This window comes from Thermobia domestica, chromosome 13, assembly GCF_964235325.1.
Source record: "Thermobia domestica chromosome 13, izTheDome1.hap1.1, whole genome shotgun sequence".
In the NCBI taxonomy this organism is placed as follows: Eukaryota; Metazoa; Arthropoda; class Insecta; order Zygentoma; family Lepismatidae; genus Thermobia; species Thermobia domestica.
In genome coordinates, this window is record NC_137466.1 from 218203902 (window position 1) to 218230390 (window position 26489).

General features: G+C 35.6%; 1 protein-coding gene across 2 annotated transcripts in view; it reads right to left on the minus strand.

Annotated features, from left to right (window-relative positions):
- LOC145669035 (uncharacterized) overlaps positions 1–26489 on the minus strand; it is a 69362-nt gene that overhangs the window by 33542 nt on the left and 9331 nt on the right. For both annotated transcript variants that reach the window (XM_081737383.1, XM_081737384.1), the window contains exons 4-6: positions 23137–23281; positions 12294–12431; positions 8551–8632 (exon numbers count right to left, since the gene is read on the minus strand). In XM_081737383.1, coding sequence (XP_081593509.1) covers positions 8551–8632; positions 12294–12431; positions 23137–23281 — 365 coding nt within the window. The remainder of the gene's footprint in view (positions 1–8550; positions 8633–12293; positions 12432–23136; positions 23282–26489) is intronic.

Below are 26489 nucleotides of genomic sequence, written 5' to 3' on the forward strand. Positions count from 1 at the left end.
TTCCATGTATTTAGTTTTCTCTGCATTTACTTCTAAACCCATGTCCCTGCAAGCGTTTAATAAGATCTCTGCATTTATTTCTACTGTTCTCCTATCATCCCCTATTAAATTTACATCATCAGCATATGCCATAACCCGGTGAATGCCGTTCAACTCTAGGCCCTGGTTGCTATCTTTGATTTTCCTTATGGCGTATTCCAGCACAAAGTTAAATAATAATGGCGACAACGCATCTCCTTGTTTCAGGCCATTTTCGAGGTGGAAGCTCGCGGACAAAAATTTTCCTACCCGGACTTTACTTTGGGATTCACTTAAACATATCTTAATTAATCTAATTAGCTTTCTCGGTATTCCAAGTTCTGCAAGAACGTTGTATAATGTTTCCTAACCGAGTCGTACGCCTTTCTAAAATCAATAAATAGTTGATCTACCGGGGTATTGTATTCCCTCTTCTTTTCGAGTATTTGGCGAATGGTAAATATTTGGTCGATAGTAAATCGATTTCGTCTAAATCCGCACTGATAATCTCCAATAATTCCATCTGCGTATGGGGTCAATCTTGCTAACAGAATATTTGAAAGGATTTTATAGGATGTTGACAGAAGAGAAATGCCTCGATAATTATTACAGTCAGTTTTGTCGCCTTTCTTGTGAATTGGAACAATGATTGACTCTTTCCACTCTTGTGGCAATTCTTCCTTGTTCCAGATAAGGAGAATGAGTTTGTGTATCTTGTTCCACAATTTTTCGCCTCCAGCTAAAATTAACTCAGCTGGAATTTCATCTACACCCGGAGATTTGTGTTTCTTTAATTTCTTTATAGCGGCTTCCACTTCTATTCGATTGGGTTCTGGAATACACGGTTCTGCGGTGTGTATCTCCTTTTCTCCACGCGCATTAGTTTTTGGCTGCGTGTTCAGCAAATTGTCAAAGAAATCTTTCCATCTATTTAAGAGGCTATCCGTATCAGTGAGAACTGTTCCGTCAGATTTCTTTAATATATAAGCACGAGGTTGATAGCCTTTCTTAAATTCGCTTGATCCCCTTATACATGTCCCGAATATTTTAATTTTTACTATTATCTTCAAGTTCTCTTATTTTAGCTTTCAAAAAATCCCGTTTCTTTGTTCTAAAAGTTTTGGAAGTTTCCCGCCGGATATCTGCGAAATTTTGTGTAGTTATTTCATTCGGATTTTGTAGCCACCGTAATTTTGCCCGTTTTCTCTTCTCTACTAGTTTAATGCATTCTTGGTCGAACCATGGTTTGTTCCTACGTATTTCCGCGTGTCCCAATTTTTCTATTGCTGAACTTTTAATGCTATCTCTAATTTCAATCCAAGTATCCTCAACACTAGTGCACTCCAAATCTTGTAAAACCGAGAATCTATTCGAAACTTCAATCTGGTATTCCTCTCTTACCTGGCTCTCTTCTAATTTCTTTAAATTAAATCTCTCCGTTTTCGGACATTGAGTATTACCTTTATTCAACGATAATCTCTCCCGTATTATCGCTGCTACCAGGTAGTGATCAGTGTCACAATCAGCCCCTCTAAACGACCGGACGTCAATTATGCTAGATTGTCTTCTTCTATCTACTAAAACGTGATCAATTTGATTATGTGTTTTTCCGTCTGGTGATGTCCAAGTGTATTTATGAACGTCGCGATGTGGGAATTTTGTACTCTTCACGATTAGGTTTTTGGATGTTGCAAAGTTCACGAGTCTAACACCGTTGTCATTACTTTCCTTATGCAAACTTTCGTTCCCTATAATCGGTTTGAAAATATCCTCAAACAATAATATCACACCACCGTCCCTTAAGAGTAATAAAAGAAAGTCTGTCCGTAACAAATTCAACCCGTTTAATTGCTGGTAATATTCGTTTGTGAACGAAAAAACCTGTTCCTAACTGGTGATTTTTATTTCCTTCCCCGTAAAAGAACGTAAAATTTCCGGAATTCTCAGATCCATTTCCTTCCCACCTAACTTCCTGAACTCCTACTAAGTCCATCCTGTATTTATATATATTCTTTTTCCTCCCGAATTTTGCACCCCTATACTTTGGCGCCCGGGGCCAACACCCCACTGGCCCCTTCACGGCACGGTACTGGTTGGATGCGACGAAAATTATAATCAAATAAGAAGATAAGACTACTAGATACAATGTATTCTGTGTGAGCGTTGGTTACATGACGGTTGTTCGAAATATGAGAATGTTTGCAAATTGTTTCGCAAAGTCTTCAAATATACGAAACAAGATGCAATGTACGGTACAATGTAATTACTGGCACTCTTTTTTTCTTGAAACGTGGAACTTACGTATTCTTGCCATTTGCTAATGTTTCTTGTCTAGATTCCATGTTAAAAAGAAAGTTTATTTTTAGATTCTCTATATTTCTATCTTATTTTAATAAATATTAGATTATATGATATCAATATTAGATTTTATAACTCGACAAGTTTCAAACCAAGATGCGCAGATCGCTGCGGAGCACTTCGTATTCCGCCATCCTCCCCACTACTCTTCCATCTACTGGTCTGGCTTTGAAAGTTCCAGTGATACTAACTCAGCAAACTTATGTTACAACAAATATCACCTGCTAAAATGTTTCAAGTCCGAATCTTACTTTTTTTATTAGGTAAGCAACCTCATGGTAGAAGTCTGCACGAGCTCGGGCCTAGGGCCGGGCCCGGGCCGTAAATTTTTGAATAAACAACCATATTTCTCGAGACCTTTTCGGGTATAATACAACGATATTTTGTGGAGAACTTTTAACGCACACCTAAATTTGTAACTTAAGACGCCCACACTTAAAATCACTGTGCAATTGAAAGAAAAACTGTCTAATAGAGAAAAAAACTAAAAGTAACAGAAATAAATATGCTTAGCTTGTCTGAGTGAAAATACTGCTTCTTACACTGAATTAAAGAGACAAGAGCATTGGGAACAACGTGTCTTGGTTTTTACTTCAAGACAATGTCAGTTTATATTATATGAGAATTTATATAATGACTTTTTTTAAAAGAGAATTCATAGTTAACTAAATGTAAAGGATAACCTTTATTTCCTTCTTGTCTCTGAATCATGAAAGCTTTTAAACTACAAAATTAAACATCTAAAATTGTTGCAAATAAAAAATACAATTTGGCCTTAATTGTTAAGTTTTTTGTAATTCGGGCTTATTTCGGGCTCATTTGATTATCACATGGGGTCGGGCCTAAATGCTAATACATATTTCTAACTCGGTCGGGCCGCATATTATTAATTCACGGGCCGGGCCCGTGCAGACTACCTCATGGATACATTGTAAGCAGTGACGCTTTCCGACGGGTCGATCCCTTCACGCCTTCTGAAAGGGAAATTTCTCTTTATTATTATTTTTTCATTGGTACGAACTGGCACAGTAAATATACAGCATTTACATTCAAATGTCGTAGAAAATTCTCAGACCATTCCGCTCCCTGCAGATTGCAACACTGCAAAACATCATCGTCGCGGAGAAGGGAGTGGGGAAATGTGGGATTAGGTGCGCAACAGCTAGGCTGCAGCGTTCTGTTTACAAACTTTTTTACTTATAGTAAAAACTGGGTAGCTGTATAATATCCACATTATTAATATAAATTTTGTGATCCTTAAACCTTTCGTTATGGTTACAGAAAGTCCTTTGTTGGATTTCGTACAGAAAAATTAACATCCTCTAAATGCAAAATTATTCGAGCTATTGAAGGCAGGGAAAAGTAATCCATCTCTACCGGACTTACTATAATACAAATCAGAGTCCTTATGGGATTGGATTTGTTTCTGTAGCGATAACCTTTGTAGTTTCTCATACTATGCAGTTCACCTTTAACATTTTCTTAAGGAGGATGGCTGAAAAAAAAAAAACTGTAGTAAGATATTTTAATCTGAATTTTGAATTAGGAGCTGACATCTTCCGAGACTGGTTTCTCTTAAACCTTTGTGTTGTTCGCTTCTCAAGAAGAAATGCCTGCGACGTTCTGATGTAAAATGCAAAAACCGTTCTCGACATTCAACGCATTGAAGAAAGATATTTTTTCTTCCTTTTTAATAAAAGGATCCCAAATCTTTTAATGGATTCAGATTTCAAATCGTGTTTTCTTTCTCTTTCTTTGTTTTTGTATAATCTGATGCATTATCACTTGCATTTAAATTTTAGGGATATTCTCTCCTTTCAGAATACCTTCCCAAACTTAATATTTTCTCAGCTACTTTCTTGTCTTGCTTCTATCCACTTGGGTATTGGATATTCATACATTTAAGCTGTTTCTTTTAATGTTTATAAAAGTATTTTTAAAAGAATTTTGCAAGTAAACAAAACAATTGTTTTCTACTTTATACAAGTGTAATTGGTCTTACAAGGTACATTCGCGAAATGTCTAATCGGAATTCGTGTAAAATTGATTCAAATGCAAAGTTCTCTGCGACCCAATGTGTATTGTACTAATTTTAGCGGCTCATACCGGTAATTTACATAACTATGGGCCGTTATATATCCGGAATTCAATCATACACTACTATAACGCTCGGAGACAAAATTGCTTTTAGTTTCTTTAGATGTAACTGGACATGAATGTGAGCATATGCAAAACAAATTGGATGAAGTACTGGTTCTCTCACACATGTTACCCACCCCGGCCGCCATCTTGGATCCACCACATTGGATTCAACTTTCCTTTTTTAAATGGGAATCGGTGCAAGTAATATATCAAATTCATGTACAATTTCCTCGGAAATTCATTGGTGTAGTGAGTTTACCATATGTTGTATCGTTTGCAATGTATTGCATGTTAAATGTCAGGCACTTCACGAATGTTGAACCAAGTAGAAAGTTGTGCAAGCGCCCCGTGTGCATACGTAATTTTTTACGTAATTTACCTGACGAAATATTTTCTGAACGTAGATAAATACAGACCCACAGACGTAAATACGGAAATGGTAAGTTTTCATCCAAATCTGGTCGTATCTGGATTTACATTAGGCATTTTGACCGTAATACAATACTTCCGTGTAACATGGAAATAATAACAATCCCTCACAGAAATATAATAAGATTATGACAACAATGCTGTGAAGAGTTTTTTTTTATATTTTTCCACTTATAAATTGTTTTGATTTTTTTAACATCGAGAACGTAAGCGTAACTCATATTACTCTGCAATGTCTATTCGCGAAGTGCCTGGAGAGATTTAACATGCAAACAGTACAAGATATGGTAAACTCACTACACCAATGAATGTCCGAGAAAACTATACATGAATTTCATGTATCACTTGCTCCTATTCTCATTTTAAAAAACAAAAATTGAATCCTATATTGCGGATCCAAGATGGCGGCCGGGGTGGGTAGCATGTGTCAGAGATGCACATTACGCCCACATTCATGTCCAGTTACAAATAAAGAAACTAAAAGCAATTTTGCGTCTGAGCGTTATAGTAGTGTATGATTGAATTCCGGATATACGAAGGGCCATAAACATGCAAATTACCCATATGGGCTGCTAAAATTAGTACAATACACATTGGGTCGCGGAGAACTTTGCATTTGAATCAATTTTACACGAATCCCGAGGGGACACTTCGCGAATGTACCATGTTAGAGTAAGCGTTCAATTTTGAGGAGTGCTGCTGACTGTTCGTAGCTTCCCTTTCCGTTGAAAGGAATCTGCCAGTGATTGTCAATCGTATTCTTTCACATTTCGGGATTTACTGCTCGGGAGGTCAAAATGAAGAACTCTTCCTGTAGTCATACTCTTCAGGAAACAAGATCATTCGAATTCTTACTTTAAGCATTGAGTGGTTCTCAACCTAATTCCTATTTCGACCTCCATTTTATCACATCCTCTTGCCAGCAACCCCCTTATAATTTCTGGCTTGTAATAAGCTTGTGTGTGAATTTTAATATACCTACAGTATTTAAGAGATCTCGCGATATCCATCTATTTCTATAATAGAAGAATCCATTTCTCTTATATAGTTTATACTGTTACTTCCTTAAAAGCGAGTGAATTAAAACCAAAATTGGACAGTTCATTCATCTTCCATTTTTCTTCGCGACCCCCAGGTTGAGAAACCCTGCTTTAAGACATAAATAGTACAGTACTTTCACCCAGCAGAATCTTCGTGGCCGCATAATACGTGCAATAGAGATACTTCAGTATAAGAATGAAATAAAATGAAGGATTTTTATTAATGACACCTGTCCTGTCTTATATAATTATACACCCGTGTTAAGGTAATGAAAGGGCTGCTTTAATCGGTATAAAAAAACTACTAATGTTTTATGAATACATTAAATATATCACACAGAAGCACATGAAATTATTTGTTACTGTAGCGTGATTACATGTACTTCCGTTCTCTGTAGAAGGCTTCGTTTCTAGCTATAAAGGTTATAATGGTTATCCACAAGAGAACAGGGTCGTCACTTTGTATGAGGCTCACAATTACAGTATCTCACACATAATAGCAATATTCAGACAACTAGGTACTTCTGAAAAGGAATGTAGGTACAGAGTTTTAGTACCCGAGAAATTTTCCCACACGATTACAGTAGGATACGGTTACAAGACTCCAAATATCTGAAAGACATACGACACTAGCCCCAGAAGTACTCGAACTAACAAAGGACAAAAAATTTGGGAAAAATATCTTTTGTTTCTCAATATAGTCTTCTGTTTGCTCGATACACTTTTACCAGCAATGTAGCGATGTTTAATGGCTTCGATACCCTGTTTATAGCATGAACTGTGGAGTTCCTCAAAATACTCTAGCCGCAGACTACATCTCTATTATTGGGAAATCGAGCCATTTTTCAAGTTTAGGAAGAGAAAATAATTTGAGGGGGCTAAATACAGCGAATAGGGTGCCTGAGGAAGCACTTCGAACTTTAACGCATTGATTTTGGCCATCACGATAACGTATGTGTGAACTGGTGCATTATCTTAATGAAACAACATCCATGTTTCGCCAAATGCGGCTTGAATATCTTGTGAAGTTTCGAAAATTATTGATAGCATCAAGAAAATTGGCTATTATTCAAAAACGAAATAAATGTTGCGACTTGCAAATTCTACTTAGGAAGTGTATAAGTCCAATTAGTAGCCACTTTCGCGCTGATCTGACCACTTCCTAATCTAAACTAAGGTCCAGCTAAAGAAAGCATGAAATATCAACCAATAAGAAGTGATAAGATAAATAGTGATAAGGTAGAAAACACAGTGATACTTTTATCATCTACTTCGGATGACTTCGTATTGAAGCGAAGAACTTCGGCGAAGATTATCTACCGCCAAAATAAGCAGCCAATTAGAAGTTGTAGGCCTTATGCAGTCATTTTGATGTATGATTAGCGTCATACTAAAGTTTGACTAGTGCAGGAAACATATGTTAGTCGAACTCTTTAGTATGGCACGCGTCAGAACGGCTCTGCATAAGGCCATGCATTGCCAATTTGACTTTCTTTTTCCAAGAAAGGAAAAGAGACGAGAAACAGATAAATGTATTCAACTGTAACGAGTTGAGTTGAGTTGATTTTGAGTTTAACGTCCCGTTCAGCAGCGAGGCTATATATGAGACGTGGACCTACTGATTAACGTGGAATCCGAACCACATGATCAACTGTAACGAGCACATGATACATAGAGTACATTAAAAAAAAAACAGAAATAGAAAAAAGAACGTAAAATCAGAAGTTACTATAAAATAAAATCTGCTGATGCCAAAGAAATAAGATATTAGAGCGCTGAATCAATGGTCTGCGCCCGTTTACATGTTTTCCACGCTCTCGGTTTGGGAACAGTTATTTTGTAGATAGTCTCTGGGATTCAGTATGACAAAAGCATTGCATATATCATATATCAGTAGTATAGTAGCATCAGTAACATATATATATCATGGTTTCCGAGGAATGTATTCGACGATTATAAAACAGGAGTCCAGAAAATTGATGATCATTTTTGTTTAGCTTGTTTATTGAAGATTGTTCCCCCTTTACAGTACTCAGGTTAAAAGACCCTACCTACATGAATAAGCAGGCTATATAAGACGTGAACCTATACAGTTTAAGATGGATCAGAATTATTAAAGTTTAATGCTCGAAACTGAGCCTGAGACCACGTGTAGGAAAGGCGCGCGCACTAACCACTAGACGAGCGAGCATCCTGTCAAACGTTAGAATGTAATATAAACTACAATAAGATTTTATTTTTAGTTTAGCGTTCCTTTCAGCAGCCAGGATATATGAAACGTGAACCTGTAGCTTAACATGGAATACGAAGCAAATGAGTTCCCATAGCGAATCGAGCCCGGGTCTCCTATGTTAAAGGCGACTACACTAACCATTTAGCCACAATTGAGCTCAACACTAAAATAAAATTTTAAAAATAAGCTTTTAAATGTTCTCGCATCGTATAAATAGCTCAAACTACTAACATGTAAAGTAGTACATTTCTCTTGCAGGCTGTACTTACGACTAGATATATAGAACTGAGAAACTAAGAGCAAATAAAGTAAAATGTAAATGGTCCATACTTAGATTCTTGACAGCTTGCTGCAGACGGTTTTTCTCTGACTCCTGTGAACCAAAACGCTGTTTCAATTTCCCATGTCGACTCTGAAAATGAACACAAACTGTTTACAAAGCTTTCCACTTATCTACTAAACAGTACACGTAAACAACTCCAAAGCACTACGACCTTTACACCTTTCTGGTTTCTAACTAAATGAGAGACAGAGAGAGAGAGGGGGGGGGGGAGGACCACATTAGACTCTTGTGGCAACTTAAATTGCATCAAGGAAACAGAACAACATGCATCCAGGCGAATCATTCAACCTACAAGAACTAAGATAATGTTTTGCTGTTATGTTTAATTTTAAGTTCCGAGCATTTTCTTTTGCCTTTTCCAGTAAAACTCAATATTAGAAGGTACTTGAAAGAAAACTTCACAATTTTATTAGGGTGGCCCAAAAGTAGGTATACAGTCCTGTACTGATCAGCTAACTGTATTTCATATCATTTCTTATTGTTGTTCACCAGTTTCTTTATTATTTGTTCTTGAAGCCTTTATACTTATATCTTAAGCTCGGAAAGCCGAAGCAAATAAACCCATAAGCTAGAATGTTATACTTGATCAATGCAGCAGTGTATACCTACTTTTGGGCCACCCTATAGTTACAACTTAAGATTTCACCGGAAAGTCGGGATACAGCGGTGGCTTAGTGGTTAGCCGGTGGGTGTAGCAGAACGGTCTGTGATCGTGACGTGAAACCCATTGGGGATTCGACTTTTTCTGAAAAGCATGGTCGGAATTTTAACTGTCCTCGAGCTCTCTGTATTCGTGTTCCTGTCCTGTTTCGATTACGTAGAAAGTACGTAAGTTGCCTATGGCGAACAATATTCTGGTTGAGACGATCTTTTATATAAAGAAGTGGTAGAGCTTTTAGTTCTTGTGTATGGGGTTCTTGGTTCGATTCCAGCTCGCGCCAATGAGCTTTGTGGTGAGCAATACCGTCTGGGTGGGTTTTCTCGGGGTTCTCCAATTTTCTTCATTCCGTCATTTCATTCATTCTCATAATCACCGTCTCCTTTAGCGTAGCGGCATAATCTTGGGACGTAAAACTTTTTTAGAAAAATAAACACACTGCTGAACAAGACTGCACTTATTTAATAATAAAAACACATTTATACGCGACGTTTCGATCTTCTAGACGTACCTGATTAGGATCTTGGCTAGAAGATCGAAACGTCACGTGTAAATGTGTTTTTATATTAAATAAGTGCAGTCTTGTTCAGCAGTGTGTTTATTTTTCTGATTTTATTTGCAAAATTTTTAGTTTTGTTTCATTTTTTCACCGAAAAATCACTCAATTTATTCTGAGGAACTTGAGAGCATTTCTTCTAACTCCCCCACGCGGAAACGCCTTGTTCCCTAATGTAATGTTCAGTCAAATATTTTTAAGTTTTCTTCTCATATAATTTTTGTTTTAATGCTTGAATCTATTGCTATCTTCACCAATATGTAGGGAAGCATAATCACAACTAGAACATTTAAAAACTACATAGCGGACATTTTCTGGTGTAAGATGAAGGTGGATTCTTAATAAGTACGTACTGTACAATAATTTTTGGTGCTGAACTAGACTACACGCATGAGAAAAAATGGAAGGTCAAGTACATTTCAGGGGACCGATTAAACGATGTTTTAAGGGACGATATAACATGTTTCTACTATAATATGATTTTGTATAGGAAAAATAAATAGCAAAATTAAAGTGTTTTTCATGGTAAATGGTTCCTTGTTTGTAAGTAGTACATCTTCACATTTACAGTGTAAACGAAAAGTTTCAGTACACTCAGTTTCTTTCTTTCTTTCTTTTCTTTTTTTTTTTTTGTTTTGTTTTCTAGCATGAAAATGATGTCGCTGATATTTTGGTATGAGATACTAATAATATTTCTTATTTCAGTGTTCATTGCGGTAGACATTTCATGGATGCAGCAGCAACTACAATTGAGAGCTATGATGAGAAATTCAGAATGGTGGAAAAGATCATTTTAAGTGTGGAAAACAGACTTCCAGCTACCGTGTGGATCCATGAGACGATATATATATATATATATATATATATATATATATATAAAGAAATGAATAACATCTTGCACGAATTTGAGGGTCAATTTGCTAAATCATCATCAAGAAGAGCTAAGTTGTTGAAGTGGAAAATGAGTCTTCGCACCAGGTAACGTTGATAATGCACCGAAAAATGCATAATGGAATTTGGTGACGTCCTAAATTCGGTTATGATCATGCAAAAGGCCATACTGACATTGTAGACGTATAACAAGCACATTTCGATTGGACATCATTTTCCAAAGGAAATGTCAGTTTGTAGTTATAAATAGGAACAATATATATATATATATATATATATATATATATATATATATATATATATATATATATATATATATATATATATATATATATATATATATATAAGGACTTTCCGGCTGCCCAAAGCAACTACATACAAAATCAATTCAAAAGTACACAGAGTAAGTTCGCATCCAGAAACTTCTCAGATATACACAAGACATTCAATAAGTTACTGTTATAATATTCTAAAGTTATTAGTTGCAACATGATGGAATTTTACGTGAACATATTTTGATTCTTTGGTTACAGACCATGTCACTCATTTGCTGTGATGCATCTCGTCCAACGTTCTTTTCATGCCTTCAATGCACTTTGGTAAAATTGATATGTCTGAATACACATGTAAGAAATGAGAACCTTGTTACTGTCGAGTGTTTTTCCCCGCATGTGAGTCTTCAGATGACCAAACGTGAAGAAATCAAATCCTGACTATATGCAGGCTGAGGGACGACTTCCCATCCCATTTTCATGATTTTCGCTGTGTTACTATGGTTGTGTGAGGTTTGATATTGTCTTGACGGAGTTTGATTACCTTACCTTGCAGCTTCTGTCTCTTGGTTTGGAGAACACATCATGGCTCATTCAGTGACAAACAAAAACGCTTCTTGTTAATTGTGGAACCATGTTCCAAAAAATCTATGGAAATGACACGGAATCTAGGAAAAGAAAGCTATAATTTTCTGCCTTGATTTGGGAAGAGTACATTTATTAAACCGCTGCAACCAGCGTTGGATGCTGGTGATTTTCATAAACCGGAAGCAACTTGCTATGAATGGATGTGCCTGATTCATCACCGGTTTTGAACAGGAATTTCATTACCGACTATGACTGCTGATGTCTACTTCAGTGTCCCTTGTGGTTTATCTGCGAGCAATAGGAAGTAACAACTAATAACATTTTAAAGCGAAAGGGTCCAAGTATGTCCATTTAAAATTTCATCATCATATTGCAACGAATAAAAATATTATGCCCAACTGTGCAAAACTCTTTTTGAACGCCCTTTATATTTAGCATCCATTATAACTCACGTTAACACTCTCCTTGGAAAAAGAAAACCATCTCCTAACCTCTCTCTCTCTCTCTTCCTCTCTCTCTCTCTCTCTCTCTATTTATCCAAATTCTTCGCATGTGCACATACAACTGTTGCTAGTTTGAAGGAGACCAAAGAACTCAGCTGTTGTAATGTCGACGTTGAGTTGTTCTAAAACTACAAGAGCATTGGCACATTTACTTAAATACAAAGAAAATAAAGTTACTTGAGATAGTGATCGTATCGATTACTGTTTTCAGTCCAACAAAAATGAATTGTAGTAATTTATAAGTAATCTGGCAGAAACTGACCTTGAGATTTGAGTAGGTTGTGTTTAAGGTTTTGAGTTGATTTTTGATTTGTTCCAATTCTTTTTCCTTCTCTTCCAACTCCTTCTTCACAGAAGCAATTCCCGAATCCTCTTCATATTCTCTCAGCCTACGACTTATCTAAATAAATACATAAATAATATTAAGATAATACAATAAATGAGAACAAACAGTAGTTCGTTAAGAATACTCATCTGTTCCATCGCCATTTTTATTTTTTATTTCTCAAAAAAGTTACAGATATTAAAGAATAATATTAACTTTCACTTCTTAATTTGAAGTAAATATTAATTGCTAGAGAGTAAAAAACACAGCAAAAATGATGGTGTTAAAAGAACTGAATTTTAACAAAAGCCAGTAGTCCAGGAAAGATTATCTTTTTAGAATGTTATTTCTACAGCAATCGTTCGGTGTTGGGGTTAACACACGCCTGACCTTACCGATTTGACAAAGAAATTATGTTCAGCTGTGTTATAAAACTAGTGAATAAATGAAAGGAGCATCAAAACAGGAACAGCAAAATAGTCTAAAAACTGGCGAGCTGTTTGGGCATGATGGCGTTAGTGTCACAAAGATCAGGGTACATGAGTCGCAATACATTCTACAAATTTGTTTCGATAAAAGCGTAAATACTACCGAAACCCGTAATGAAATGTGTGCTTTTTTTTATGGACAAGATACGTTATCAAAAGCCACAGTCAAAGGTAGTTCAGTCATTTTCGTTCTGCAAATTTCTAAATTTAAGATGCTCCTCACAGTGGGTGACCAATCATAGCAAAAGTGGATGATATTCTGGTAAAAGTAGAGGTATGTGAGCAGTCATTACACTGCCAATTTCCTAAACATCAATCACGAAAAAATGATAAACTATTTGGAGAAAGCTGGCTACAAAAAGAAGCTCAATTTTTTGGGTGCCAATTGATCTAACTCAAAGATATTTACTCTATCAATCTGCGAATCTCTACTCAAACGTAAAGAATTCTGCCATTTCAGAAGCAGTTGATCACGACTGATGAAAAGTGCATAATTTATAGCAGCAGTGTCCGAAAAAGATCCTGGTTGAAGCGAGCAGAACGTAACACCAAAAACTGGTGAACAGAAAGGGTGTCATATTCCAAGCTGCCATCGCCAGACTACATTAATCTTTAACGATCCGTCAGAAGCTAAGAGTAATTGGCTGGAATGTTTTAAAACATCCACCATATAGTCCGTACCTGTCATCATCAGAATATTATTTCTTTCTGTCTGTGTTGATTCCCAATACTATTAAGTTAGTTTCAAAAGAGTCCTGTGAAAACTACGAGTCACATTTTTTTGGGACCAAAAATCACTTAAGTTCTACAGCAACGGCCATCATGATGTCGAAAAAATGGCTGACGATTATCGACCAAAATGGTGCAAGCGGTTTCATAATGTTGTTTTCAAATCATAATAAATCCATTCTTAATTTTGACCTTCAAAGACTCAATACTTTTTAGAGAATATGATATACCATATATTGTTAGTTAACACTCAAGCAGTGAATCGAACTCATTACTCGTTAGTGACCAAGGAAACCTTTCATTTGCTAAGAACAATGATCTAGCAATCTCAAAATCTTGTATCCAGTTAAATATCTTATAGTGTAATTTTATTTATTTATTTATTTATTTATTTTTATGCATCGTCTTAAAGGGTTTTGCCCTTTCTTGGGGTAATTGCTTCATATATAAAAGTTAGGTTACATTTAAATGTGAATGATCTAAGAGGTGTGCATTTATTTAACGTTTATTTATTGATTACATGTACATACAATGAGGTAAGTGAAAGAAGAAAAAGTAAGATATAATCACGAACAGGCATTATATGATGGGAGGCCAACATGCATTTATTGTCATGACATGTTGACTTACGGCGAATGCGGAGTTGAAGAAATATAATGCAGGGTGCAGTAAGCAAAGAAATAGATAGAGATGACATGCAGTGCTGTGAATACCACATCACAGAAATTTGTTAGTGCTGACGAATGCAATTTATCTTCTGCTCCTGGGGCGATTCAGAAATTGATGGAGACAGAGAAACCTCATGTTAATAGATAGTCTAGTAACAATGCATATGATGAATGTAAGAAAGAAGACAGTTCACGTGGTAGATAGATATAGAAAATTTCCGGATCTACCATAGCATCATTTAACTGCAAGTGGTATATAGTCTTGAAGGGGAGTATCGAAAGTTGATGGTGCGTCATGATCCCGGTCCTATCGAAGAATATCGAGTAACATGGGATGGTGCTGGCCAATGCGTGTGCAAATACCGACTACGAAGCTGTCCGAAATTGTAATTTTAAATGTTCATATAGCATTGAAGAATATTATAAATATCTAATAGCTGACATTAAGAAGTTACTAGATTTTATTTTCTGCTATGAGCAAAGGATTACGCGTTGTACTTGACTTTCATATCAAGTAACGAACAACATATTATATTTAATGTAATCGTTCATAAAAATAGTTTTCTGAGCGTATGAATTTTCTAAAATTTTCATGACTAGAAGTGCTACCATCTTCTGTTCCTAAGTTTCCTATGACCCCTCTTCGTCGTCGGTTATTCTTCGTTCCTCGTAACCACTTATTAATAATTACGCCACACTTAAATATCCCTCGCAAGAATCATGCCCGGAAAGAATACCTTTTCGTTAGCTGAGTAGTCTGGCAACTGAACATTCAAAACAAAACATCAATAGTATGGTACTAAAAGACTGCTACCGCGTGAGGTGGTGCATTTAACCCGCTGAAACTCGCTCCCATGAGTATACTACTCCTTTTGGGTTTATAAATGAGAAATTCTGTATGTTATGTTATAGATGTGTTAGAGAAAGCTTTATTTATGAAATATGAATTAAATAGTTTGGAAAGAACTCACCGTCCAACAGTTGTGCTCTTTTTTTATTATTATTAAAAATGCCTTACGCTGTATTAGAGAGTGGTAATCAAATATTAATTATAAAATAGGAACGAAATCACCTAATTCATGTTTCCCCCCCCCCAAAAAAAAAAAAAAAAAAAAAAAACTCGAAAAAAGACTAAATTATCCCTCTTGAACTTTGGCATGCAAAATGACTACTTTTATGATAGGGTTGTTAATGAAATATTAACTTTCGAGCGGCGATACAAGAGAAGAGTGTATTCCGATCATGAATAAAATGGAATTCAACATTCTAACGGATTTACATGTTTCAAGGGGCTTAAGTAAATAACTCTATGGTCTATGGAACCCGGAGGTTCAATGCCGCGTTCACAAAAGCTCTCCACTGACTTCTATCCTTAGCCAATTGGATCCAGTTTCTACTTTGTATTCCCATCTCTGCGAGATCCATCTTAATATTGTCCTCCCATTTGCGCCTAGGTCTTCCTAATGGTCGTTTTCCGATTGATCTTCCAGTCAAGACTTTGAAAGCGTTTCTACTTTCTTCCATTCTAGCTACATGACCCGCCCACCTAAGCCTCCTAGACTTGATGACCCTAACAATGTTTGTTGAACAATACAAATTATATAGTCTCTCGTTTTGAAGTTTCCACCATTCCCCATTCCCGTTGCCCTTGGGTCCGAGTATTCGTCTCACAATTTTATTCCCAAATACTTTCAGTGTGCGTTCTTCCCTTAGAGTAAGAAACCATATTTTGCAACCATACAGCACAACAGGCATGATTATCGTTACATAATAAAAAATCAATTTTTGGGTTTCTATCCGTCCTGATGTAAATGTGTTCAATATATCCACACCGAAAGATTTTATAAGATTCTCTAGGAGCATTTTTCGAATTTTCTTACCCTCAAAATTAAAGATAGTTCCCTGAAAGGAGAAAATTTAATAATAATAATAATAATAATAATAATAATAATAATAATAATAATAATAATAATAATAATAATAATAATAATAATAATAATAATAATACGGATTCTCTCAAAAACATCTCTTGATTTTGTTTATATTTCATACATTAATTTTTCATTAGCAACTCCGTGGTTTCGAATCAATTCATCGTCTTTTCTTAACTCCTATTCAAACTGGAAGTGGTTGAAATCAACCATCTCTGCTTTTAACGTTGATCATCAATAGAGCAAATATTGCAAGGAGTAGCAAGAAGCGGTTTTTGATATGAATTTAGTATCGCAAGGATATGTTCCATTTCAACTTTATTCCTTTAGTGCAACCAAGAGTTGTAGAAATCTACTGCCACTTCCGGCTGTTCAAGAACACTGCTATTCATTTCTATGGGGCTACTTAAAGCAAGAGCTATACAAGAACAATTCTCAAACTATACAGGATCTAGAAACGAACATTCGCAGTGGTACTGACAACATTAACACTCCTAATCCTCGTAAAGTTACTGCCAACATGGTGAAACGTGTGAACCAGTGTTTAAATCAAAACAAGGGGCACTTCCAGCATCGCTGTAGACCTGATAACTCATTTCTGATAGTAGCAGTGTTGCCGGGTGCATGTAAGTAAAAGTTTTATCATGATGATGTTTCTTTTTCGTTGTTTTCAGGAATTGCATAATGTACACAGATTCTTAACACACCTTTTGATGCACAGAAACATCAGCAGTGTTGCCAATTCAGAGTGTTAATTTATAAAAACTACGATTTCCCTAGTTCCCCCTTGCAGAGGTCTCACTCGATTAGTTATCGGTGGAAATGAAAAATTCTTTTTTATAGTCCATAGTTTACAAGTTACTCCAACTAAACAAACTGAAAATTAACGACAGAACATCCATACGTATGAGTTATGAGTCAATTTACATGTTATGCAGAAAAATTGATCTACACCTTCGGCTACATCTGGAAACACTGTGCAGTTTCTAGTCTACTTCAATCGTTGCTTTCTAGTTTAAAAATATCTGCATGAACAAAGCTTCATTTTGGTATAACCATTATTTGTGTATCACTTCAGGTTCAAAAGATCTACTATCCCGAAGTCCGGGTTGCATTGTATATTGGACATCCTGTAGAATAAGTTTCAGTTATGTTCTTAGTAAAATAGATGATTATAGTTTAACATATTTTTTCAAACCAACTTCTACATTACAATAGATCGTGGGTCTAAAAAAGAAAGGACACTATAATAACAAGAGTAATAAACATTGTAAAGATAGGCCTACAGCAAATTTTAATAAATATTTACTTTCTCGTTAGCGAAAGACATTTGTGCACGGAAGCTTCTCAGTTGTTACAAGCGACCTGCCAGTAATGGGAGAATGCCTAAGATGATGTTGATGAGATATTCACACTCCATTCTTCTTTCTCACCTCAATTATAGGTTGGCGGGTAACCAGGGCCGTGCCGTGGAGAGGGGGCAACGGCCCCGGGCGCCGAAGTAAGGGGGCGAAAAATTCGGGAGAAAAAAGGAAAAAAGATAGGAAAAATTGCTTGGAATACATGTATGAGGGCGCCGTCGTGTATTCTCGCCCCTGGCGCTGATTTTCCACGGCACGGCCCTGCGGGTAACATGGAAATTTTAAAACTTTTCTCACCCTTGGAGAGCTGTTTAATACTTTGATAAGGCTCTATTAATAAACATTAATTTGCATCTGCCAGCAGTAAAAACTCTTCATGGAGGAAGATATTTTTCTAACGATATGCCTTCATCTATATTTAATTCGAATGTTCGAAACTTACATAGGATATTTGGTTTATTCTGAGGAATAATTCTTCTGAGAAACTCCTGAAGTTCAATGTTATGCACATTGTGTTTTACTTAAATGAATACGTTACAAATAAATATAACTTTACAAGCAGTTAAGGTGTTACATAACTTTATTATACGGATAGGTCTCCCAGATTTTCAGATTAAAAAACCCAAACATTTATGAAAATTAACGCAAAAAACTGAGACACTATATGAAAGTTAACAGTACAATTATAATTGGGCACTTGCTTTTGTGAAATATTACAATTAATAAAATAATAGGCCAAAATTCTTTAAAAGTGACAAAACATAATTACTGTTAATTGCGTATCCATGACTAATAAAATCTTTTTTTTTAAATACTAGTTCCAGAAAAACTGGGACATTTCAAGTTTTGAACAATTTTGGAGGAGACACGTGATGTAAATCAAGTATTGTCGGGACTAGTGTTGTACAATTTCCAGAAATTTTGAATCCGTTGGTAAAAAACAGTTTTTTTCCGGTTTCTTTCCGGATAATTTGGAAAAACTGGGAAAATAACAAAAATCTTTGTATTAGGTTAATTTGACTAGTAATGGAACGGTTTTTTCTTTGTTTTTTCTCAAATGCGTGAAAGTGTAAGTTTTTATTAAGGGAATATTAAAAAAGAAGCAATCAAAAAATAAAACTGTTGTAATTATTCTTGAAAATTAATAGTCTGCACTCATTTCCTTTATATGCTTTTTAGTCGTTTATTCGTTGTTGTGCATTAATTACAGTGCTGCATACACATCTACCATCATGAAGCGTTTCTGTTGCAACAAAACTGAGTTCTTAATGTGTTCTTTGATCTGATGAAATTTTGTTAATTAAAACCAAATTCCTTCTTAAGAGAGACAGCAGTAGGCAAATTTCACTAATACTCAGACAATAAAACATATAATTACTAGTATTTAATATTGTAATGTAGACTTTTATATAAACTTTATGCACAAAATTTTGTATGTACACAAATACCTGTTTTCTAGCATTACAAATTATTTAAAAATGAAAGTTACTATATTTCTAGGGTAAGGGGAAAAAGGGAAGGAATGTCACAAAAATTGCATTTTCGAGAAAACGGCGTTTTAACATTGAAAACCATGTACAAAATGAATAGGGTTAGTCAAATCTTTTGCCCCTTTTACATGGACATTTCTACATCTATTCATGCATGGCATATACAATCAAATAGTACCAAGAGTCACCAAAAGATAGGACAAAATACCCGATAAAGCACATACATGGACATTCCTGGTTTTTGTCCCCTTACCCTTCATTTGTAACTTAACATCTGAACCATCAGAGAGATTCGATAAAATTTTCATCACAGATGGGGTTCGGGCCTAACATGATTTTTATCATTTCAGTTTGAAGGTACAACTTGGAGGAAGGAAAGGGGGATACATATGGAAAATGACCGATATAAATGTCAGATCCATAGTTTTTGAGGTTGCTGAGATGAACAGTGACACTTCCGATGCCGCTTAAATCCAAATTCAGGCCCGCAACTTTAGGAAGGAAAAGATACATAAAATGGTTGGAAATGGCCGATATTAGTGTCAAATCCATAATTTTTGGGGGTCGCTGAAATGAACAGTGACACTCCAGATACCATTTAAATCGAAATTTAGCGCCATAACTTCATCGAGGGGGAAGGATTGACATATATATAAAAATGATAAACCTGTCGCTTTAAGTACTTTTCCTGCTACCAAAATACATTTTATATACGCTGCAGACACGTTACAGCAAATAAGATTAACATCAGGCGAAGAAATAGTTTTTAAACTATACGTATTTTCTGGTTTTTGCCGATATTTACGAAAGATTTTTTTAATGGGTTCAAAATTTCCAGAAAGTTTACACAGTACAAGTAAGATACGTAACTCCATAAAATATATATATTTGATTTTAACATACCGGTATTAACTAAAATAATTCTGTCCTCGTTATTTTAACATTTCCCTGCCACAAAGCGGGAACTTCATAAGATTGCCTAAGATAATTTAAATGTGTCTATCTTAATAAATTTTATTTTATATCATTTGTAGCCATAACTCCATTCTATAACAATGCTAACTTTAAAGAAATGGTGCACATGTATTTGTTGACACAAATTTTCCCTATTCTAATACAAGAAACATAAGCACTCAATGATCTTAACTGTAAACTAGTAAATATAAAATATTTTTAATTTCAAAAGCATCATGTGGTAAAATATTCGAAAATTCCAATTTTTCTAAAATTTTCCAAGCTCGGTAAAAACGGTTTTTTTCCCAAAATTTCCGGTCTTTTTCCAGGCCATCACTAAACCGGACGTCCGAGAGCCTCCGGTTGTGTAATGTATTAAGTATATACAGTACTAAATAAAAGAACATTATCGTTTGCACTTATAGATACTGTGACAAATTAAGGACGATTTAATTGGGTAGTAATATCAGCAAAAAAATAGATACTCTTTGAATGGTCGGGTAATGTTCACTAATAATGTCTTGAATCATTATCATCATCGTCATCATCATCATAGACATTCTACCATTACTAGGAAATCACTTCCCACAAACTGAGAACCCTCCCTGCCCCATGATTCTCTGCTAACTTTTTCGTCTTCACGTCCGAATTTTCTATTTTCATTCCATGCTTCAACTGAAGCCTGTTTGGACTCATCTTTCTTTTCCCTACCCCATACCGTCTAGGCAGGCCCGTATCCACGGGGGGCAAGAGGGGGCCGGCCCCCCCTAAATTTTGGCTGGCCCCCATAAAATTTCACGGTAGGCTTGCAAAATGAAATGAAATGAAATTTTGAGTTTTACGTCCGACGGTTATGCCGGTTAGGCTAAAGGAGACGGTGATAATGAGTAATGAATGAAATGGTGGAATGAAGAAAGTGGGAGGAAACGGGAGAACCCCGAGAAAACCCACGCACACGGTGTTTGTTCACCACAAAGTTCACTTGGCGGGAGCAGGGTTTGAACCCGAAACCCCTAGCACCAGAGGTGAACGCTCTACCACTGAGCCACCGCGGCTCCTGGTAGGCTTGCAAATGAACTATAATATGGTGATGAAGTATAATATGATTGGGTCGCCCCCCCCTAACTTCTACCGGCCCCTCCCTACATTTTTGGGCTGGCTACGGGCCTGCGTCTAGGACGATCCTCATGATACAGTTGGGTGAGGTTAAATTTACATTGAAGTTGCAGCACCCGATCGTGACGTAATGTCACGTGGTATTAGTCCACTTTGCACACACAACTTTATTGATTAAAAAAAAAGTTATTTACTTACGCTACGAAACAGCTGACCGAGCGTCAGCGAGCGAAGGGAGTTACAAGTCCCGCATGGCTCATTTAATTCCACCTTTATCACAATTCACAAACACCTTTCCCTTCACAGCCGACATGATAATACCACGTAACATTACGTCACGATCGGCTGATGCAACTCCAATGTAAATTTAAACAATTAAATCTAAAATTATTCTTTTCTCTCCCGCTATTCTTAACACTTCTGCATTCATTTGTTAATTCTAAATGGTTAATTCTAATTGGTTTAATCCTATGCTATCTTGGATAAACACTTTTCTAACACGCTAAACAAATAGTTCTAGTTCTAGTTATCTCCCTTTTGGGAGATTTATAAAGAAAGTCCCGGCCTTATAGCCCAGTGGACTGCTTCACTAAATTTGTTTTAATTGTTTTTGAAAACGTAGATTTGTATAAAATGGCGCGTTCCAACATGGATGAATTCACCTGTTCTAAGTAAATTTGTCTTTACACTATTTGTAAAATCACTTGGGGGTTAGTGGCTCAGGACACATAAAAAAGATGTAATAATATATAAAAATTGTAAAGAAATTAAACTTTGTGAAAATTTAAAATTATCAACAAATTCACAATTGCACAATTGTAAGAGCATGACACTCCAGGTGTAAAGATGTCCGTCGCCATCTTGTTCCCCCTTAAACAAATATTTCAAATTAATAATAAAATATGTATTGTTACTATGCTTACCTTCCTTTGACTGAAAAATTCATTGAAGCATTGTAATCTAGAATTATCATTGTTGATTAAGATTTTTATAGCAAGAGGGAAGAGGAATTCTTAAGAGAAAAAGTACTAACTACCAGTTCAGTTTAACGTCCCACGTTTACATCCTGTAGGGCACACGGTGGCTCAGTGGTACAGGTCTGACTTCTGGTGAATGGGGTGCCTGGTTCAATTTCCGACAAAGTAGGTTTATGATAAACAAGACCGTGTCCGTGGGTTTTGTCGTGGTACTCTCGTTTCCTTCCACTTTCTCATTCCACCAATTCTTCCATCATCATTTACTTGCCTTAATCATCCGTCTCCCTTAGCCTAACGGACATAATCGTTGGACGTTAAACTAAAACATTTTATTTCATCATTATACCCTGTAGGCTAAGGAAGACGAATGGAAAAAGGTAATTGAATACTGGTGGAAGACCTGAGAAAATGACAATGTGGGAGGAAAGGGGTTTCCAAGAGAAAACCCATTGACACGATGTTGTCCACCATAAAGTTACTTGGTCGGGGGTTGAACTAGGGACCCCATGCACCAGAGGTAAAAAGTCTACCACTCAGTGAACGTGTACCAGTATTTATCCTGTATTGTTATGTAAACTTGCATAACCAACATGTGATGTTGGTTGCATTCAGACTAATTGTTCTTAGAAAAATGGATGGATTTTCGCATATAATTTGAGTTTCCCACAAATTCCCCCAAGTCGAAAATAGAAAGAAACGGCTTCGTACTCGATTATAACTCATGAAGATCTATGTACAAAGCTTATTTGGTTTTAGCCCCTTTCTATGTGAAAAGCTGGTGATAGATACACATACACAGACGCATTTTCTTATTACTAATGATGAAATATCTGTACAGTACAGAACAAAAGTAAAGCATCAAAATCGTTAAAATTAAGAATGACTTAAGTCCTAGTTTTGTCCTGTCTCATACAGCCTTAATCAAGAAAGCTTCGTCATGTATTTTTCCTTTAGAGGCCATATTCAATAGTACGGGCATTTTAATTTTTTAACCTAAAATAAAAATTTCAAATTGTTCATTTCATTCTAATAACACTCCTATTAAAATAATAACGATTGCTCTTACCTCCTCATCGGCTGCTCGTTTGTACTTTCCAGACACGCGTTGAATTTCGTCTGACAATTTTTGTTTAAAGGCTTTTCGAGCATTGTCCAATTTCTCTTCATAAAGTTCTTTAATTCCAATTATGTGATCATGAAACTTGGAATACCTGCAAGTAAAATTGAAACAGTGATTATTATATTATATTCTAATACGTTGAGGGACCCTACAATTTTGTTATGGGTCTAATTAGTATTCTTTTTAAAGTTTTAAAAAAAATTCAGGAACTGTTTTTAATTGATATTTATTGCATTTATCGCCGTTTTTAATATACGAAACAATCCATTGTTTTATCAACATTAACAAAACTTTCGATCACACCTCAAATTTAATAAGATATCTGTATTTAGAAGAAAGTAATTCATGTGTCAATGATTTGCATCTTGTACTAACGTTGTCTTTCTCTTATTATGGGACTGTACCTCACTACAGGCCTGTAGCCAGACCAAAAATGTAGGGGGGGCGGTAGAAGTTAGGGGAGCGATCCAACAATAGTATACTTCATCAACATATTATAGTTCATTTGCAAGCCTACCGTGAAAATTTTAGGGGGGCCAGCAAAAATTTAGGGAGGGCCCGGCCCACCCTAGCCCCTCCGTGGATACGGGTCTGCTTCACTATTCTATCAAAATGTACTTATCTAAGTGTCAGTAAGTTTTGATTAAATGCATTAATAAAAATCCGACAAGCTATACTTCTAATACATAGTAAATATTTATAGACATATGGACAGGATAAAGTACGTATTAAAATATATTAAAGTGAATGAACTTCGAAAAATTCAGCATCTATTTAGGCAGTGGATAAATCAATTCACTCATTTACCTTTCAAAATAAAACTTTATTCTTAAAACAATATAACTTACTACTATTGTTTAGGAACTATTTAGAATGAAACAATTGAGTATTCTACTCAATTCACTTCAAATAATATTTACCTTTAAATAGAATTTCTTTTTATCTTATACAGCGCCATTAATAGTTGTAAGAAACTTACTTTATTTATTTTTTTCAGGGTTAGAGCGTTCACCTCCGGTGCTTGGGATCCCTGCTTCGATCCTAGGTCGCGCCGTGTGGACTTTGTGGTGGACAAACACCGTGCTCGTGAGTTTTCTCGGGGTTCTCCCGTTTCCTCCCACTTTCTCATTCCATCGTTTCTCATCATCACAGTCTCCTTTAGCCTAACCGGCATAGCCGTGTTACGTAAAACTTAAAGATTTCATTTCATTTTATTTCATTTTATTTATTCTTTGCTAAAACGATCCTTTTCCTGAAATCACACCTGATTATGGTACCATATTTACCTGTAAATAGAGAGCTGGGTATGTAATATAGCTATTCTCTGATAGGAACGTAGTAAAAAAGATGATCATCAACCGGTCTTCAGTAGCAAATTCATGTTCCACAGGAGGGAACCCACAAAAGAGAAACGATCTTTCGTCGATACCAGAAAACATGCTTGTGCACTACTAATAAGACATTTTGACGGTGCAGTTTTAATGTACGGATCCATACATAAATTCATTGCATATATTTTTCTTTTTCTGCAAATGGAGTCTCTATACCCTAAACAATCATTTTTGGGAGGTGGACTTGCATTCCTCTGTACAGATTCATTTTAGGAGCGTTTTAGTGTGCATACAAGATAAGAAGTACTGTCCAAAAGCACTGACCAACTTGTGCTAGGTGGTCATAAAAAGCACAAATTATATCTAACCGCACCAGGGCAGGTGCGCAAGGTTCATCCCTAGGGAGTAGGCACGTCAACGGAAGTGGGAATACGCATAAACGAGAAAAGTGCTAAACATTGTAGATATATGACATAAAACACTTACATAACGTGTTAGATTATGTAATTATATTACTAAAGCTGTTATAAGTAATATTCCGATAAGTTTTCCTTGCTTGCACATTTGTGTTCCAAAGTAACATGTAAATTTCACAAATATGTGGATCTGTTATCTCTCGGACACTTTTATGGTTACACGTCCTGAGGTAGCATACTACTTTCAGATACTTCATTTCACTTTGTATACTGTGCTTAATGGATACTTTACGAGGGAATTCGTACTTAACAGGTAAACATTTCGTAAATGTAATTCTACCTGGATACACATCACACAGGTAAGAACACAACATATTTAGATTATGTGCACATTGGTCTATTAAATAAATATTACAAATTTGTTGTGTAAATTTTATAAATACTTCTATGTAGATATCACGCATCTTAATTTAGTAATCTTGATGATTTCTCTTACGTGATACAGGATGGTTCCCAAAAAGTAAAGAACAATCGACTGAAACCTCACTTTGTGCATTCCTTATAAGAATAAACAAATAATACAAATCAAATCTGATTATAAACTGGACTGATATAATCAAAATTTATCTGATTATTTCATGTGTCTACTACTATTTAGTCAAGATGGATTTACAAATATGTTTTATCATTAATTTCCGAACTTTTGAAAGCGATTACATTACAATACAGTAACTGCGATTTTTTTAGAAAAGGAAAAGGAAAAGTTGTCACGAAAGTTCAGGTCAATCGCGCCAATTGCTTGAGACATCAAAGATACCGACATGGTACAGATATAGTATGTCAAAACAGTCGAACAACTTAAAATAACACAAGCAGTTCAGTGCAGTTATTTTTAAATGAAAGTTATCTAAGTTTGAAACCTTTACAAATTAAAGAATTAGTATTTTAAGAATTACTTTTTTAAACAATTTTTGTTCTGCACGTCAAATTCCTCTGACTAGTCTCACATTCTAAGAGCGGTGCAATTCCTTTTTTTTTTAATATCCTTCAAATTTTTGGATTTTCCCTTTTTCCTTCTCAGAAAGAGTCAACATCGGGGTTTGTAAGGGATATTCAAGGCTTTTCAAACGCCTATCCATTGATAACTTCACTCAAAACTTGTGGATGAAGAGGTGAAAATTTTACAATATTTGGCCAAGAGGAAATTTAACGTATTACGTGAATCTAATTTAGAAATCCCAACTTTAGAAGATTTTAATATTATGTATTTTTAATGTTTTACTGACAAGGAAGTAGCCAAAATTTTTCACATATTTTAAGTTTCTTCTCCTTACAATGTTGTAGTAAAGATCGAAAAACTTAATTTTGTCTTCTGTTCTGAGAAATTTTCTAAAAATTCCCTGTTCTCTCTTTTGGGAAAGTGTAAATTTCCCCAATTTTTACATAATAAGAAGAACTAATTAAATATCTTTTCAACGATCTATAGTTGTTTTTTTTAATCTCTGCTCAATATCGGTGTTTACAATCTATATTATAGTCCGTTAAAGTAAAT